At 34.7% G+C, this 19,893-nt stretch overlaps 1 protein-coding gene across 9 annotated transcripts in view; it reads right to left on the minus strand.

Annotated features, from left to right (window-relative positions):
• The window catches only part of cyst (rho guanine nucleotide exchange factor 18 cysts), a 345,308-nt gene that overhangs the window by 37,079 nt on the left and 288,336 nt on the right, over nt 1–19,893 (minus strand). For all 9 annotated transcript variants that reach the window (XM_081746656.1, XM_081746637.1, XM_081746623.1 and 6 more), the window contains 6 exons: nt 18,001–18,092; nt 16,922–17,026; nt 12,407–12,871; nt 5,334–5,488; nt 1,447–1,579; nt 477–634 (listed from right to left, as the gene is read on the minus strand). In XM_081746656.1, coding sequence (XP_081602782.1) covers nt 477–634; nt 1,447–1,579; nt 5,334–5,488; nt 12,407–12,871; nt 16,922–17,026; nt 18,001–18,092 — 1,108 coding nt within the window. The remainder of the gene's footprint in view (nt 1–476; nt 635–1,446; nt 1,580–5,333; nt 5,489–12,406; nt 12,872–16,921; nt 17,027–18,000; nt 18,093–19,893) is intronic.

Genomic DNA, 19,893 nt, shown 5'->3' on the forward strand with positions numbered 1-19,893 from the left:
TCCGTGATTTGGTGCCAAGCAACTACCACCTCTTCACACACATGGAACAGTGGCCTGTATCGCATTGATTCGACAATGACAATGCGCTTCACAATGCAGTTAGCGGGCGACTTAATTCCCAGGCGTGAGTTTTTTTTTCTTTCTTTCAGAAGGAAAACGTTATGAGAAGTTGAAGTGATAAATATGTTGAAAAGTGATGTAATGTTGCATTTTTCTAATGTGTATAATAGAAGTTCTGTATCTGCGAGTGTGTTATTGATAACCAAACTGCATTTTTTTCCGAATTGCCCTCGTATATATCAATTTCGCAACAACTATAAGGAGTACTGTATGCGAAAAGTAGTTCAACGCCGTATTAATCCCAGGTAAATTACATTTTGTTGAGAGTTTCCTATATTTAATGTTACAGGCTCATTGTAATCTTTAATTAAGAACTTACAGCCTAATAATAATACAGATAGATTACTCAAACATACCTTATTGCCTCAATCCATACGCTTTTATCTTTCGGCTTATGTACTTTGAGCTCAAACATTTCTGGTTCAGCAGGATTGGAAGAAATGAGGTAGATGCCACGAGACTCCTGACCCGCCTTCTCTCGGACAAGGAGCTTTTGTAACGACACTACCCCTGCCTGAAAAAGGTGATGTATGCAATATGCAAACATAGTTTTCTTTTAAGTATTACACATCTAGGTAGTAAAATAACTTCACAATTACATTATCAATAATTATTATTACTTACAACGAAGGGCAGATGTCTTAGCAACTATTGGTTTAAAAAAGAAGTAGAACGAGTTTTTCAACTTACAGAGAAAATATCGTACTAATGTGAGTTTCAATGCATTATATATTGGTGAATATTGCAACGGAAGGGACTGTAAATGAAAGAACGTAATACAACGAGTTCAAAATAACAGCAATAATTAGTTTGATTCCAAGAATCTGTCTTTAATTCTGATAGGCATTACGGTGTCAGTTTCTGTCTTTTAAATGATAATTATATTCTTCCAAATAGAAAGGTATCATCAGGGCATTTATTACGTTTTGTATAGCTGCTAATAACTCAACATATGATACAAAATATGAGTTTTTAATATTCTATTTTACCTAAAAAACACTCCTCCATGAACACTTATCGTTGTTGTTTATATGCCAAGTTATACTGAGACGGCAAACAATGGATGCTATGAACACTTAATATACATGCAAATTGTACTAGATTTTCACACATATGATGCGGTACACTGTTTCATAATGCATAGAGAAATAAAATTACGTAAGGTGTATGCTTCTGTTTGGGAGACTTTACACTAAGGTAACTCAATTACCACCTTGTATATGTATAGTGTAAGTCGGACCCTGTATCAAAGTACTCTCTACAGTTTTAATAATTGGAAATAATTCAGTGTTTTTTTTACAATACAAGAGTCGAGTTTTACCTTACCTTATTGTCTGGAGTGAAAAATGAGTATTTATGATTATTTTCTTGAAGAAAAAACAGAACATCTGACAAAACAATAACCATAACCAGTTGCATCTTTCCTCGTCCCTGCATAAGCATGGCACAACCCTCAAATCTGAAAAAAAAAAAAATAAATAATAAAATAAAGAAAAACATAATTACGTGTACACGACATACAGTGTCCACATGTTTTATTATTTGTCAGCTACTACACAACTTAAAGTGTTTCTAGTATGAACTCAAAATATAACTAAAATTTATTCTGACCGGGTCTCTACTGGGCGAGTCTTTCTTTTTTTTCTTTTGTGAAAAGGAGATGGAGAGTTGATCTGTTGCAATGAAATCTGGGAAATTGGTAATTTATGCAGCTCTGCCACTTACTTAAGTCTTGAATTTTTATGGAAAATATAATTTAACGTTTTTGTGAAAATTGGACCACTAGCAGAGTGGATCCAGCAATGTCTATCTCAAATTTCACCGCGTTAATGTCTGTACGTGTAAACATTTTACCTTGATGAATGCAGAAAGACAATACTGAAACTCTAAACAGTCTACAATTCAGTGAACCTCCTGACACGTTTTAGATTTGCTTCTGGAAAAACTTCTATTAATGGGATTTATTTATTTATTTATTGAACTCATATTCTTTTACGTAACATTTCTGTATACGAAGTCTATTCCGAAAGATCGAGCAGCATAATATATATATATATATATATATATATATATATATATATATATATATATATATATATATATATATATATATATATATATATATATATATATAACTTTACTAAAGATACAACATAGACATACAGTACGTGCGACTCTTTCAAAGAAACACCTTGATAACTAATAAACTTCCCTCCCAGAGTCGTTCCCACTGTTAAGAAAATTCTGCAAAGCCCTGTGTTAAAACTGCAAATAACTGCTTCGTCGTGCTGTCCTAAATCTCAACAACAATCTGAAATATCGCCCTCTTCAAAGGTGGTTTAAGTTTTGGGATAGACAGAAGTCGTAGGGGGCAAAATCTGGTCTGCAGGGTGACTGAATCACATGTGCGATTTGATGTTCTGTTGTCTGGCGCGTTGTGATAAAGTTGCCAATCATCAGTTGCAGATAGCTGAGAAGATTTCGTCAAATTTGCATTTCCCAACAAGCGAACAATATTGAAATAGTACTCCTTGGTAATTGTTTGTACTGTAACAGCATATCAATGGTGGAAAACGCCTTACCAATCAAAAACCACAGCTAACATGGTTTGTTTGTTTCTTGATTACAGTTTAGCGTCCCTTTCAACAGCGAGGCTATATGAGATGCCAACTAATAGTTCAACCTTGCTGTGACTTTTTTTGCACCTTTTTCGGACTTTCATTGGGACGACTGAGCCAATATAGACACTGGACGAATTCTGCTGCAAGTGTTTCAGGTTAACATTTTCCCCCAAATTTTAGTCACTTTAATTCTTGAAATCCTCAATTAATCCTCGGACTATTTATTAATTACCGCTCTTTATTGGTTGTAACGCGTATACGTTCAATATTTTCCAGTGTTCTGCGTGTCCCGATCTTTCGAAACACGAACAACTTGTTTCAGATTTCCGGTTGTCATGAGCAGTCAATAAAACGTTGCGTACGTTCGCACAGCCTCTTGAGCTTTTTCTGTCACATGCAGCTTGCACATACGAAAATATTCCGTATCGCAACTTGCGTCACACGCAGTAATCAGCAAAGATGTGTGCGACTCATGCATTCAACGCCACAAGGCACATATTACGTTAAATACTTCATATCATATGGAGAGGAGAAAAGACATTAAACTTTTGCAATAGTGACATTATTTCCGTGTTTGCACATTCTTCTTTCAAAAGTAATACAATCAGACGACATGTTAGCTGCGATTATGTGCATTTGTATCTGTATTGTCTTTCGGCGTTGTCACAATTTACCGGAGGTTCGTGTACCCAAGAACCGTTTTCCCGTAGAAAAGAAACGTATGCACGTAATTTATGTCTAGTCTGTGTTTCAAATTACTAACATACCGTGCGAATATTTGTACTTCTCTTCTGGCGTAACATTTCCTGCATTTACATGTCTCAATGTTTGGAGGTGCCTCTGTTTTTTTTTTTTTTTTTTTTTTTTTTTTTTTTTTTTTTTTTTGCGTGTGTGTGTGTGACTATTTCACACATCTTCCTTTCTTTTAAATGCATTATGTATCATCTGCTTCTGACTACTTTCCACACTCTTCATCCGTCGGTGAGGTGTTGCTACAATTTATCACTAGGCAATATATATATATTTTTTGAGTTACGCACATTATCTCTCAACGCAGTTTTATTCCAATGATTCATATACTTTAGGAACTTCTGAACTATCTTCATTACTAATTTTGTCATTTCGTGGGTAATACGTTTGGAGGAGCCTCTGCTCCACCCAAACGTTTGTTCAAAGAAAATACAAAATACGCCTAGTATATGTCTGTGCAATTTTGTTCGCTTCAGATTATTTGCTTATGCGTCAATTTTCAAAACTTCAGGCGGGAACTTTTACCCCAAATAACCAGTTTTCCACAGAAAATAAAGAACATATGTTCGCTTATTTTATACATAGTACCTCTCAACGCACTTTCGTTACAATCCAGATTGTACATTAGAACTTCTTAACTGCCTTCATGACTAATTTTGACACTTAGTGGTAATAAGTTTGAAGGGGCCTCTACTCCATCCTGCTTCGTTACAATCCTGCATGTATTTTAGGACTTCTTACGGACCTTCATAATTGATTCTGACATTTCATTGTAATAAGTTTGGAGGGGTCTCTGCTACACCCAAACGATTTTTGAAAGAAAATACGGAACCCTTATTCCCTTATTTTACGTCTAATACGTCTGTGCGGAATTTCATTCGCTTCGGTCTACTTTTTCCTGCGCATTTGGCGTTGAGTAATACATTTTACTGTGAGGACTTTTGTCGCAAGAACAGATTTTCCGAAGAAAAAAAAAGTATTCGTTTGTTTCATGTGTAGTTTCTACCTGTCAGATTTTATCAAAATCGGCTTGGATTACTAAACTGATGTTCCGTGCTAGTTTACGTTTTCGAGCCAAATTCAATCGGAAAAGGGAATAGATAGGTTTTATAGATAAATAACCGTACAATTGCTTTGCTGGAACACACTTGAAATAACGACATTGTACGAAACAGAATTGTTTTTCTTCCAGATTTCTTGCTGTATGTCACGTCTACACTTATTTCAAACTTACAAGTCAAATAATTTTACCAACTGAAGGATCTATCTCAATTCTTCACAGATATACTTTTTCATGCATTATATGAGAGCTGGTGCCAGTTATTAACTTCGATTTGAACTTTGTTGTTGAACATGCCAAATCTCGTCTAATTTGCTACCTAAAATTTGTAATCGTGCACTGTTGCTTGTCTTGAAAACTTTTACTGCTTTTTTCTCACAAAGTTATAAATGTGGGATACGCCCTTCATACGCCACCTTTCAATTATATTTGCGAAAAAAAAAAAAGCTAGAACTAAATTATTAATTTTTTTATATTTTTTTCATTAATTTATATTTCAACCTGTTTATAATTTCTTTTTAACGGATATAGAATGACCCGCAATTGTTTCTTTCCATAATCTTCGATTTGTGTAAAATTTTTGTGCATAACAGAATATTCATGTTCATTCAAGTGCTTTGAGTCATGTTGCAATTTTCGTACTTTTTATGCGTGTTTTCCAAACAAAATTAGGTTCGACAAAGGTTAGTGTTAAACAGATTACATATAACGTCCCAGGCCTGTTTAAATAAGGAAACCATGTATTAACATATATGAACTGCATTTTTCAACATACTACTTACCTTAATTTCCTATTTGCAGACAAAATATCAGACTTTTTGAATCTCTGTCCACGATGAACAGTGGATGATTTGGCATCTATTCTATTATAAATTTCCAATTTTCTATCTTCCTTTTCCTTTTCGGCCACTTGAGCATTCACTTCAAAAAGTATATCCTATACATGGAAAAAAATAATGTTAATTAGCTAAAATATCATTTGATACAAAGTAATCATAATTTCTTTTTCTATTTAATCTTACATTTGAATAAAAATATAATTGTTGATTTGTTGAAAAAGGGCTACTTAACCAAAAGATGTTAAAGTTTCTAGTACTAAAGCTCGTCTCATAAGTTTGTACCGCAACGCAAAACAATTCAGTGTAATGTTATTCCATCTCGGCTTCTACTTTACTATTGCCGAACGTCGCTCATTCGTTTATACGACACGTCCGTGATAATAGGATGTGAAACTAATAGAACAATGCTCTTAGTTATACTGTATATATATATATATATATATATATATATATATATATATATATATATATATATATATATATCACATTCTCTTTGTTTTTACATAACATAGTAACACAGTATACTGTATCTCTATACATTAAAATGTATGTGCGTTCCAGTACAACTCTGGAACGCCTAGAGCAATTTCAACCCAACTTGGCATCGGCATGGGAGGTGAAAAATAAAATATACAAAATGACCGCAATTAGTGTCGAATCCATAATTTTCGGTGTCACTAAGCTGATTATTGAATGTGATGTTGCCTGTTGCTTTCGACTGCTTCACGTGGAAACGGCTGATCAATCTGAAATGAATTTGGGAACATAGTACCTACCTTAACTTTAAATAAAGGGTTTATCTTAAGGAGTTCGAGGATTCGAAATTTATGCCGAAAATAGATTATCTTATGGGTTTTAATTATTATAGTTTCACTGAAATGCAATGTCCTACGTGGGGGGAGTGAGTTCAAATATTTCCCTAAATCTATTCTCGACGTGCGAAATATGGACATTTCAGCTAGTTACCTTAGGGAACAACGAATTTTTGAGGTTACCGCGGTGGATCAGTGGTAGAGCGTTCACCTTTGGTGCATGGGATACCTGGTTTGATCCTAGTTCTCGCTAAGTGAACTTTATGGTAGACAAATCTCCCACTTCCTTCATTCTACCATTATCATCCATCTCATCATTATCGTTTCCCTTAGCCTCTGTGCATAATGTGGGACGTTAAACTGGAAAAAAAAATTCTGAATATCTTCTTCACAAACTTTGCCGTCTGTGATGACAGCCAATTCTTCATGGCCGTTTTCATTTTTTCATCAATATCTAAAACGCTTGCTACCCAGAAAGGTCTCCAGATGGCGGAAGAGGTGGTAGCTGCCAGGCGCAAGATCCGGACTGTATGGCGATGCTCCCATTTCTCTTAGCTAAAGGATTTGAACAGATCTTGAGTTTGAGCAGCAGCATATAGATTTGCATTGTCATGAAGCATTCCCTCGTAGGTAATCCGTTATCGTACGCGCCTTCGGCGTGGGAGACCCAGGTTCGATTCCCAGCAGGGCTCATGTGGTTTGGATTCCATGTTAACCTGTAGGTCTACGTCTCATATTGTCTCGCTGCTGAAGGGGATGCTGAACTCAAAATCAAATTAATTAAAGCATTATGAAGCATTACATATTCTACACCGTTTATTCTGGTCATTCGACAAAGTTCTTAGGATCTCACAATATGAAGTAGTGTCAATTGCAGTTCCTTGTAGCAAGAAATCCACTAACAAGACACCATGTCTGTCCCAAAACACAGTTACCATGATCTTACGTTCTGAAAGTTTGTTTTGTTGTCACATTGACCAGTGATGATTGCGTTGCAACTCCGTTGATTGTGACTCGACTCTGGAGTCACATGAAACACACTGTTTCAGCTCATGTGACAGTAAGACTCAATAAATCTCTCATGTGACTTAAGACACTGTCATTGTAGCGATTTGAAAATGTTAGTTCACTTGTCATCTTTCTCTTTTGTGTCTTCACTCAGCCGTTTAGGAATACATCGACAGTACAGTTTTTTAAAACTAAATTCTCAGGTGCGATTTTAAATAAAAGTAACTTTGAAATTTGTAGGAATTCTGATACCAACTTGGAGGTTATGAATCGCCTGCTTTCGTGCATTTGGTTTCAATAGCCTGCAGCAAATCCTCAGTCATTACAGATTTATCACAAACGTTTTTCCGACCTTCATCCACTCATTCTGTCACGTACAATTTCAAACATATTCGAACACACTGTACTTTAAAAATAGCCATCGTGTATAAATATTATATTGTCCAATATACACCCACACAATTGACTTAGCATATATTTTTAGGTAACTGTATCTTAAGGAGAAGGAAGTTCAACGAAGAAATGATGGTTTAAAATTTATGAGAAAAATTTTCTCATGAACTCCTCATGTTAAAAAGATAAAAGTTCTGTTACTGGACACGTGTCCGAGAGTTTTCGAAAATTCTGCCGCTATAATTGTTCTCAATATCTATGTTTATTATAAAAATGAAATCTTTGTCTGTTGATTTTAACGGAGAAATAGGTAAAACGTCTGAAATGAAATTTTAAAAATAGTACCTACCTTGAACTGAGTTTTTACTGCGTCATATCCCTTTGATTAAAATGCGTATCCTAAGACGGAGAGGCGGTTCAAAATTTATCCAAAAATAAAAAATCTCAGGATCTCACCAAATTAGGGAGATTAAACTCGGTATTTACAGTTCCCATTAGCAATAAGCAGACACAAGTGCCAGTGTTTTCGAAATTTCGTTTTTAAAACGACGAGACGACGATTTCTATCTATATGTTTTCTACACATTCAAATCGATGTAGTCCGTCTCATCGTTACAAGAAAGAGCTGAACAGTTTGAGATGAAGTTTTAAACACGGTTACTATCTACCTGAAGCCAGGCTTTTATCATGTCACTTTCATTAAAATCGGTATCCTAAGGACGGTTGAAAATGTATGATAAAATAGATTATCTCACGAGCCCCTAACGAGGAAAATGGAACTTGGCATATACATTCTTCAGTAATAGTAAGCGGTCATGTGCTCCAGCATTTTCAAAAATTCAGCTTTTAAGGAGGAAGGAGGCAATTTATATATTTTTTCATAATATCTACAAGGAACACTGAAGTTATTTGTCTCATCATCAAGGGACAACGGAACCTGAACAGCTTGAGATGAAATTTTGAACTTGATTTATCTGGATTCTTATCATTACGCTTTGACTGAAATTTGTATCTTACGGGTAAAAGGAATTCTAATTTAGCAAAGGATAACGGCTGCACCGTCGGAATTTTTAAATAGCACTTGGGTCGAGTTGAATTTTCTTTATTTCATTGCACTTCCGAACTGCAGGCAACTCCTTAACAACGCTTTAACGCGAAGAAAATGGTATCAACTCACGAACTGGATTGCCGATCATTGGTAAAGGGTAGGTCTAACGATTTCTTTTTTACTTTATTTCCAACAACAGGTAGTGTTTATTTGTAGCAGACACCCATAGATTATGCTCTAGACAAGGTCCATTACGACCAGTGATTATATGCACCTTTTAAGTGACCACGTGTATCCTACGGTCCAGATGGTTTTAGGATATGAAACAATTTTTCAAGATGACAATGCGCCAGCTCATCCAATCCTTTCAATTCTAAATTCATACACACAAATGTTTTTTGTGTATATGTGTTCAAAAGAACCGACGACATTTGTTCGTCCATCTTTCCTTAAAAAGTCTTGTACTCTTTTTAATCACACAAATTGCTTTAATAATTCTATACACGGTTTCGAGAACACAGCCTTTTAAAGAGAAGTGTATGGTCAGGTGTTTTTCTAAAGATTGTGCATGATATTTTTTTATATTAATCCGAAAATAAAAACATGCGGATTTACAAAATTTCCCTTCTCCTATTACTTTGTAGAGCTTGGCCCAAACTGACTCCTCTGTTCCCGCTTAATACATCTCTGGCTACACTAAAAGTAATAAGCTGAAGTTTGTATTTAACATATTCTAAGTACAAGAAAGAACTTACCTGACAAAGTTTAAATTTTGAGTAATAACCTTAAATTGATTATTTTCTGGTTGACACACATACAAACTGCATGTGAAACTCTTTAGCTGGAAGCTATACATAATTAATTTCGTATCGCTATTCTTTGAACAAGAGTGTGGTCTAACCAATAGTTTATTTGCAATAAACAGTTTGTTTCTCTCAGCCTTTCATTTGTCATTTTATTTTAATAACTAGTAAGTAGTTCCCGATTGTGGGAAAAATTCGTCCTTTATTGATTTTAGCAAATCTCGTTGTAAGTAACACTGTATTCTACTTAACATTTAACAGGTCTGTTCCATGAATTTCTCGCTAACTCTCGTTCTCAATGTCAATAAATGAAATTCTTGCGAAAATTGCACCAAGTTCAAATCCGAAGATGGAACGCAAGCTCTGCACAAGAAAATATTTCACTTACTAAACAAGTCAAGGTCTATCTCGATGCAAAGTTTAGTCGAGATAGAATGAGTTCTGTATATCACCTAAGATATTTTTCTGTCCTTCAGATCGCTTTTTGAAATGAGATATTAAATGAGAGACTACAATTATAATTCAGAAAGTTCTAAATTAAAAAATATTCATTATTTAGTTTTGTAGATCATGAAAATACTTAGATTTAGGATGAAGAATCTGTATTTCCAAATTTCTCGTCTACGCCTTTGGCGAAGACTCGGCTTTCATTACCGGCGGAAGATCATGTAGTTCGGATCCCATGTTAAGCAGATGTCCACATCTCGCTGCTGAAAAGGACACTAAACTCGAATACAACCAAACAACTAGGAAAATTCCCGTTTTTCCCACAAAAGGAATGAAATTTGGGAAAGAGATTACAGTTTTATTTTCTTTCAAAACAGTTGATGACGAAAGTTTTATTTTACTGGAGTTACGTAACGCCTCCTTTGCTTCTCTCCCCTAGAAGGCAAATTTCGTAAAACTCCATTTATTGTCAGCCTAGTGCTACATGCTGAGAGATATGGTCCAAGAAGTCCGTCGTTCGATTTCAGTGGATGTCATTTACAAAATTTATTATTATTATTTTTAAGAATTGAACTCATGTAGCCTAGAAGCACTTTGTATAAACTTGTTTGGAGCATTAAACTTGGTGCATTAGCAGAAGTCCTTCATCCTGCACATGTCTACTTCATATTCTTTATTCTTACTTCTCCCTCCCCCCCCGCCCCTTACTTGCTGCTTTTACACAATACACATCTTGTCATATGTCAGCTATATTTTGTTGTGTTACTTTGTTGAGTCAATATTTTGATATTGACTAACATGGCAGCTAATGCTTTCTTTAGAGTATAGTGGTTTACATCCACGCAGAAAAATATTATTTTATTGTCGAAATCCGCCTTTTCCACTTTAATAAGCTGTATTGTTAAGTTCACGTTGGACGATGAGGTCGATTGAGGGTAATGCTTGAGGTATTCAAACTTACAGGTTTATGTTCTAAACCTTCTACAACTTTCGATCTACGTCATGATAACGTGATTGTGGGTGTTCACTAATATTCGAAGTCTACTACCTTTTATGAAGAAGAGAAGAAAAAGGGGTGGGTTTTGCCAAACAGCCTTTGAACAAAACCACAAACAACGAGTTTGTCGGTCTTCCGGTGTGGATAAGACTTTTGACGGAGAAACTTCGATTGACTAATGGAGTTACCACGATACATTAAGGTACTGTAATTAGCTGACACATTGAACGAACTTTACTCAACAAACCATTACTTTTATACAGACCATATTTTCTTATTTTACCAACCTAAATTCCGCTGCATCTTTTCAAAATGCATTTTGTGTATTTCATTTAAATTACTATAACAGCTATTTTAGAGCTACATCCCAAGTTTAGTATTAATGTATTTTTATGAAAGAATTGAACGATCCGATCGTTCATGTTTCCAGCTTCTCAAACCTGGTGGTGGGGAAAACATTCCCAACTTGTTGGACAACGACTTATTTACATTTTTCTAGGTTGCCTTCAGTGCTTTGTCGTCACTACATACAGAGAAGGAACACAAGGCTACAAAAGTTCAAAATTCTACGTGCAATGATTTCAAAAACAAAAACAAAACTTAAGACATTATTTTTATGTTGCATCTCGCAATATCCTGACTTATCCAATCTACGGTACAAGGAAACTGTTTCTACAAAATTTCAAGGTTCTACTCCTCACTAATTTGGATATCTAGTAATGCATGAACCAGTGAATGTTTCAACATATTTACTCTTATAGATCTAACAGTTGAATGAAGATCTTCCTTTTTCATTCAATTCCATTATTATTCGCTAGGAGCATTAGATCATCATAATTGTCGTATTTGAAGCAGAAGTAATTATTTTTAAAGTTCGTTAAAGCTAATATACAGTCTTATTCAAAAAATTTTGTCCCATCCACCTTGCTTTAGAAGACCATATTCTGGCAACCGTACGTCGGAAATTATAATGCTTTGGTTCTAAATAAAGCTCTCACCTAGCAAAATATTTAGTTTTGACAGTAAGTAAGCGTGTAGGACTTTTAAGGAGATATTAATGGCAAGGTTTTATCGAACAATACTGTACTTGGGAGAAATGATACACAAATAGAATCTCCCCCTCCCGTTTTCCAATCTTTCCGAATAAAAAAAAAAAAAAAAAAAACTTTCTTCCAGCGATTCAAAATTACCGGAAAGTTTACTTCATTATCTATACCTATCTTTTGAGTGCCTATAGTAATATTTCTTTTTAATCATATACTGAACTCAATACTCTTTACAATAAAAAACTTAGTAAAATATTCATGTGTGTCGTAAACATACCGGTATATGGAAATGAACTTGCAACGGAAAATTAGACATATTCATTGCCATTATCTACCTTTTACTTTGTCTTTCCCCTCTCCCTTCTTCCTTAGTAGTCTAAAATCTCTCGACACAGACTAACATCATGAACTCAAAAATTAAAATCAAGTATCAACGTCAAATACTCATATGTAATTTCTTACCTTGACGAGTGCATACGCTCTACTAAGTCTCTCCTGTTCCTCTTTATTGTCTTTGGAAGTCTTGATCAAGGGTTCTATTAACAATGGGTATTTTGTGAGTCTCTGTGTAACAAACAATATGCACTCAGGAATTCCTTTCTTCTTTAACAAGGGATTTCCCTGGCAGTGTCTCACGAACTCGCCGAATCTTCTATCGTGTTGTTGATAGCATTTATAAATATCCACGGCATCACGATGTCTACTGCAGAATTCACCATATGCTGATTTCAGTTTTTCAGCACACTCACCAGAAAACTGTTCAAGTAAAATATCACTGATAGTTTCCACAATTTGTGAACTTCTCTGACGTCTCCGTAACTGACTAAGAAATCCAAAATGAATTTCCGTGAGATCATTCAGTCTTGGGAACATGCGGTCCACGTTCTGGCCAAGGTTGAAGTGCTTCTGTAAACCTTCCACGAACACCTGTAACAGCACAAATAGTAAATAAATAAAACATATCTCACTATTACATTTTACACAAGCAGAAACATACTTTCAACTAATATTGCAAAATTCATTGCTGTCAATAAGGAAAATATCAATAAAAAGCCTCAGTTTCTATGATTATCAGCTCTCCGCATATAATCATAGCAAGCGAGAATTGGTCATGTACGAAATGAAATACTGAATGGTGTAAAATCTCTTGTCATCGCGAATTCTGTCGAGAAATATGAAACTTAAAATATACAAAACGATAATCATGCCTATTGTTTTGTATGGTTGCGAAACATGGTCGCTTACTCTGAGGGAAGAACATAGACTGAAAGTATTTGAGAACAAGATCCTTAGACGAATATTCGGACCCAAGAGGAACGGGAATGGGGAATGGCGGAAACTTCATAACGAGGAACTACATAATTTATACGGTTTACCCAACATTGTTAGGGTCGTCAAGTCTAGGAGGCTTAGGTGGGCGGGTCATGTAGCTAGAATGGAAGAAAGTAGAAACGCTTTCAAAGTCTTGACTGGAAGACCAATCGGAAAACGACCATTAGGAAGACCTAGGCGCAGATGGGAGGACAATATTAAGATGGATCTTGCAGAGATAGGAATACAAAGTAGAAACTGGATCGAATTGGCTAAGGATAAAAGTCAGTGGAGAGCTTTTGTGAACGCGGCATTGAACCTCCGGGTTCCATAAGCTATAGAGTTAGTTAGTTAGTAAAAGAAAACGACAAGTAGTCACTGTGACTATGCAACAAATGACGTATAATACTGGAAAAATACAGATAGATCTTGCAGCTGTACTACCTAATATACCATACATACAGACTATATACTACAAACACATGAGATTTTTTATATATTATCTTCACCGCTTATTTATTCTTATTCTATAAATAGTCGTTCTCGCATACAAAGAGACAGAATTCATGTATTTAGTCGCTTTTTCCCCACAACTATCATATAGTTATTTTTTTTTTTTTTTCAATAATGCTTTCAACTGCAGTGAGACCAGGAACAAGGTATATTCGAAAACTGAAGATAGAAAGTAAATAATCTTCAAAATTCTGAATCTTTTCAACCTATTACACGACATTACAAGGATCTTAGCTATATAAAAAGTTTTAAAACACAGTTCTGGACAGGAATTATCTATCTCCAGATGAAATATACACTGAAAGATTAAAAACATTGTCGTAACTGTGTCCTTAATTGAATGTATGGAACTCATCTTATGTTTATTTTTGCTTACGTAATACCACAAATGCAATGACTTAAGATAAAATTAACTTTTTTCAAGATACATCACACGTATGCATTCGGTGATGTGAAATCTGGAGAATTCATAATACATGAATATCCTGAGTATGTTAGAAACAATGTTTCTTTCAGTCTTTGTGTGTGTGTGTGCGCGGAGGGGGGAGGGGGAGGCAGTGCCTCCGGAGCTCTGAAAGTGCCTGCCTGAAGGAGATAAGATTAATACGTAGTACACAGTAAGTACTGTAGAATAGTACCAGTAGTGGAGATAAATAATTTTAGAATACAATAAATAAATAAATAAATAAATAAATAAATAAATAAATAAACATTTTAATATTACTACTTTACAAGTGTTCTAAAGCTCGTGCTGAAGCTACTTTTTTTCCTTCTCATATTTAGAGATTAGATGGTACCTTGTGTCTGTAACTGACAACCTTGAACAGATATGTGACAACTGAAAGTCTTGTTGTTTGTGTTTCAGAAAAATGTAAGACAAGTAGCTGTAGGCTTTGTTAATACGTAGTTTTATAGTTTCTCCCGCGGCACATGTTTTCTGAAAGAAACACTAGTTGGAAATATGGAGCTAAAATCACAGAGGGTTAAAAGACGTTTGTTTTAATGCCAACTCATTGGTGATCAAAGAACTTTCTCGAGTACTGTGTGTGTGGTTATCTAAGGGCTGATTTTTTTTTCCACTGTCGAAGTACAGGCCTAGTCTAAACTTTCTCATTAACAATAATATATTTACTCAGTGAAAGGTAGAAAATCTGGACGCATATGTTTCCTGAACTGAGCCACTCAGAAGGACAATAACACTTCAACGAACAGCTTCTTACACGAGCATTCAGGACACTGTCTATCACTACACGATATGATCATTCTCTTCCGGAAGACAAAAACCTCACTAAATCTACAGCCAGCCTTACCACATCGAAATCTATGATATATTACACTGTGTTAAATTTTCGCCACATTTTATATTGTTCCTATATAACCAATTTGTATAAAATTTATTCGATTAAAAATTCGACTGTAAGTATGAAATTTCACCGAAATTAACATGTTCTATATAGCCACAGATCCTAATCTACCCTATATACATTTTCATTTTGTTGAAAATTCCGGAGACATAAAACAATCTAGTTAAGGTAATATAAACGTAGGTCTGATTATTGGATAATTATCCTCCAAGTCAAATATTAATAAAACAAGGGAGTGATTCAAATTAACTGAAAACTTCAGTTTAATGTTTCATGTTCGTGTCGTTTAGACCCAAAGAAATGGACAATAAACAAAAATGAATAACTGAAAGAATTGGAAAAAATAAAAATATTGGGGGGGGGGGATCGACAAAGCCCGAGAAAATCCACGGACTCGATCTTGTCCACTGTAAGCTCACAATACAGGAAATTTACTATAGAAGTGAGCGCTATACTACAGAGCTATCGTGTTGTGCCCTTGTTAACACTAAAAGTACGCTTGGAGGTCTTGTTTGACCCCAAGATCAGTAGCGTACCCAGGAATTCATTTCGGGGGGGGGGTCCAAACTAAATATGAAGGTATTTTATATTAAAATTCCTAAAATTGCCCCTAAAATTAGGCTAAATTTTAAAAAAGTCGATTTTTCGGGGGGGGGGGTCCGGACCCCCAGGTCCCCCCCCTTGCGTACGTCCCTGCCCAAGATGATATATTTTATTATATTTCTTACACTTTTAGTTCTACTGTGACTTTGCTTGGGAGAGTTTTCTGTGTATAAATTTATTATTTTTATTCAAACAAAGCAATAAACTTAAAAACAGAAATACAAAATTTGTGAAAAACTGTGTGTTGGAGTCTCAAAAGACCCCAAGTGGACTTCGCGAAACTTTTAAAAACGCAAACACCTTTTATTTTCCTGGAGTTATAAATAAATGGGTGGGTCTGGAATAGGATATAAAATCAAAAGTATGTTTTCTAGTGGAACATTATTTCAGATTTCACAGTAAAATACTTATAGAATCTGTTTCTAAGTTAGTATCTATAGAACCTTGTTATTTTGTATAAAATATTGAAAATTATATGGATCATGCGCATGGATGCCTTACTATTGTTTAAACTATTTTAATTTCAATTAAATCAGTGAAATAAATAAATAACCAAACGTAATTGCTGCGAAATTAAGTGTGGGGTCGAATTTGACCCCATGCGGACTTAACGTTACAATATTCGAAGCGCACTTCTAGTGTTAAGAAGATTTGCGGCTCAATGGACAGCAGGGGGGTCATTTCAGACTTCGCTTGAGGGGGGCAAGAGCACCACCGCCACAAGACTTTCACGTTTTGTACTAGTACATTAGTAGACAATCGATTAAAGTATATGTATTCCTCAAACCCTTGGGGGGGGGGGGGAACTGCCCCCTCCTCCCCCCTTAAATGACGCCTGTGTCCCTGGAAGGAAGGTTATGTTTGTCGAACTGACTACTAGGTTTAGCAATAGTTGAAAGAAAATATCAGAATGCAAATAGTTTCACGACTGGAATCTTAGAATGACAACACTGATCGTTTAAGCATATTGCATCAAGATACCCTTATTTTGGCGGTTGTTAAAGGCTGTAATAACCACGCGAAAAAGGAAAAAAATAATAAAAATAAATAAATAAATAAATAAATAAATAAATAAATAAATAAATAAATAAATAAATAAAGAGGAATCTAACTATTCTTAAAGCTTCCGTAGCTTATCGGTAGCCTTGCATTAATAATAAGTAAACGACATTTTGACTTTTCTTACCTTCTGCATAACCCTGAGAGTAAGACAATGATGCTTTTCCGTCAAAATGAACTCATAAATATGTTCTTGCCGTTTTACTTCTTTTTCTTTCAGTTTCTTAGTAACCTGTAAAAATATTATAGAAAATCAACATTATTACCTTCAACTGTAGTTCATTTAAACAGAATAAATAGAAGTACTTTCACTTAAGTACATATGTTACATCAACTTATGGGATAACACTCCTCAGCTCGTAACATAAGACACAGTAAAACAGGAAAGAAAAACTATACTAAAAGAGTAGCTTATAGTCAATTTACAAGAATTCTATCAAAATATTGAGCGAGTATTGGCAACACTTACATATTTTTCTTTCTTTTAATACATAGTTCACTTTACAAGGAAAATAGATATGATGATCAATAACGAATACGAATATTGCCATGAAAGATCTGTTACTAATAAAATTAAATGTTAAGGATCAATTTGGGGAAAACTTATTAAGATGTTCGGAGACCACTAATTCAGCTCAAAGATAAAAAGAGTACGAACACTATAGAAATGTAAAATAATAATAATAATAATAATAATAATAATAATAATAATAATAATAATAATAATAATAATAATAATAATAATATTTACACAGAGATCGGATGCTAGGCAAAGTGCGCATTTCTCTACGTTAAAGATACGATTAACATAAACGTGCTAGAATTGCATTTAAATTTTGGCAAAACTTATATTTTCAGCACTTACTTATATGATCCCTCGTAACAAGATTTCTTAAATTTATTTCGAAAGAAACACGTTCCTGTCTACAGACAGCCACGATTTGGAAATTTCCAGGGTGCTATTTCTTATTTCATTGTTAATCAGTACAGTGAGTCTTCTTGTCAAACTTACAAGTAAAATAATAAATTTTAAAGAAAACAAAACAGTGGCGTGTAAAGAAAACTAAAATGTAATCAACCTCATTGCTTCTTTGATAAATATACAACTGAATGTGAGTGAATTTTCGACGATCCGATATGAAATACGAATAAATAGTTGAATTTGCTACAAAGGAAAAGTGTGTATATTTTATAGACTTAAAGTACCTCTTTTCCAACTGTTGGTGTCCATGAATCAGGTTCATCGCCTTGCAATCCAAGCTCAGGGGGTGTATCCAGATCATAGATGGTAATTGGATCTAAAAAGAAAGAGATACAATGAAAACACTATTTTGCATTTTTTAAATTTAATTTAACATTTTTACACACGTGAAACAACTATATTCGGCTGTAAAGGGAGATCACTAGTCGCTTGTAACAGCTTTCAAAGAAAGCTATCCGAAAGTTACATTTATTATAATTATTTGTAATGAATCTACCTTCGAAAGCAATTTATTATAATTATTTGTAATGAATCTACCTTCGAAAGCAATCTCGCTTGTTTACTTTCTCCAACAAAGAATATAATCTCAAATTAAGATCATCAAAGAACAAACAAAAATTGTAAATTTATAAATAATAATTTGATTAAATGGGACCTTAAAGTCTCTTTTCAGCACCAAGGCTAAATAAGGCGTGGACCTACAACGTAACATTGGACCCAAACCACATATGCTCCAACAGGAATTGAACCCGTTCTCTCGCTCCAAAGATAGATGTGATAACTACATAGCCTTGAGAGCTGCTCCTATTACAGCTACTAATATTACTATTTTACCTATTTTAACTTACATACTGGGGTGTATCAAAACTTTATTTGTTCGTACGCGTATATATATATATATATATATATATATTGTGTGTGTGTAAGAGAGAGAGAAACAAACATTATTCAAAACGGATGAAGGTTTACCCACGGAAGGCAGCAAAGGATGTCCATTGTGTTGGATAGTTGTCTGCAAACGATCCAAGACAGCCACAATTCCACGTTGATACCATTCGGCGAATTTGGAAGACAAAATCTCATTTTACACTACTTACTAAATCAATCACTGTCCTTATAGGAAGTGCACGAGGGAGTGAAACAAATTATAATCTGAAGGGACGAGGTCTGCACTGCATACAAAGTGTTGTACCAATTCGAACACACACTGAAATTTCTGAAGTTTTTTTGGTAACTCTCCATAACTTCTGACATTGAACGTTATCGACCTAAAACAGAACCCTCTTTCCGTTGATAAAATAGAATTCTGTCGTATATTATGAACCCGCTAACTGTTCAGAGTAAAGGTTCTCATCCATGGCACAGCTGTCCTGAACGGGTTTCCAGAAAGCTGGGGCGTCGATATTCCACTATATGTACAACACGGGATATGTTTCAAACCTCCTTTCGACAGTTGGCAGTGTGTTTGGCCTAGCCATAACCAATAAAGACCACCAACAAAGTATCGAAGAAAGATGTTCTTTTCATAAGACCAACACTTGTCGTTACCAGAATTCGCATTGATTGTTGACAGCGTAAGTAATTTTTCGGCCCGTTGAAATGTCAACTCGTGGGACGCAAGTCGAGGGAATCTCCAGAAAACTCCAGTTGACGAAGGTGGCACATGGTACTTTGAGATGATCTCATTTATGCTGCCAATTAACGTGAATTTATGAGTAGATCGGTCGTTGCAATTTGCTCCAGGAGGTCCCTCTTTATGACAACTGGGACATTAGAATTGGTATAAATAAAAAATGGAAAGAAAAAATCTATTACTTTATCCTACATATTTGAGTCCATGGTAAGAACATCTTACTAACTTCGTGTTTCTTTAATATTATTAGTTCTAGCAATTATCTAAATATTTAAAAAAAGAAAGAAAAACTTTTGTTAAAATCTATTCCTTGCAAAAAGTAATTATTTTCCATATCATTAATCATGATGTACAAATACATTTTGATATAATTTGCCTTCTTATATCTAACATCTCAACATCATTTTATTTGCTGAACCATGGTGTGTTTTGTCATATAAGTATTTTGAAAATACAAATCGTAATTTACTTACACTTTCTAACT

The sequence above is a fragment of the Thermobia domestica genome, chromosome 2, assembly GCF_964235325.1.
Source record: "Thermobia domestica chromosome 2, izTheDome1.hap1.1, whole genome shotgun sequence".
NCBI classification, from domain to species: domain Eukaryota; kingdom Metazoa; phylum Arthropoda; class Insecta; order Zygentoma; family Lepismatidae; genus Thermobia; species Thermobia domestica.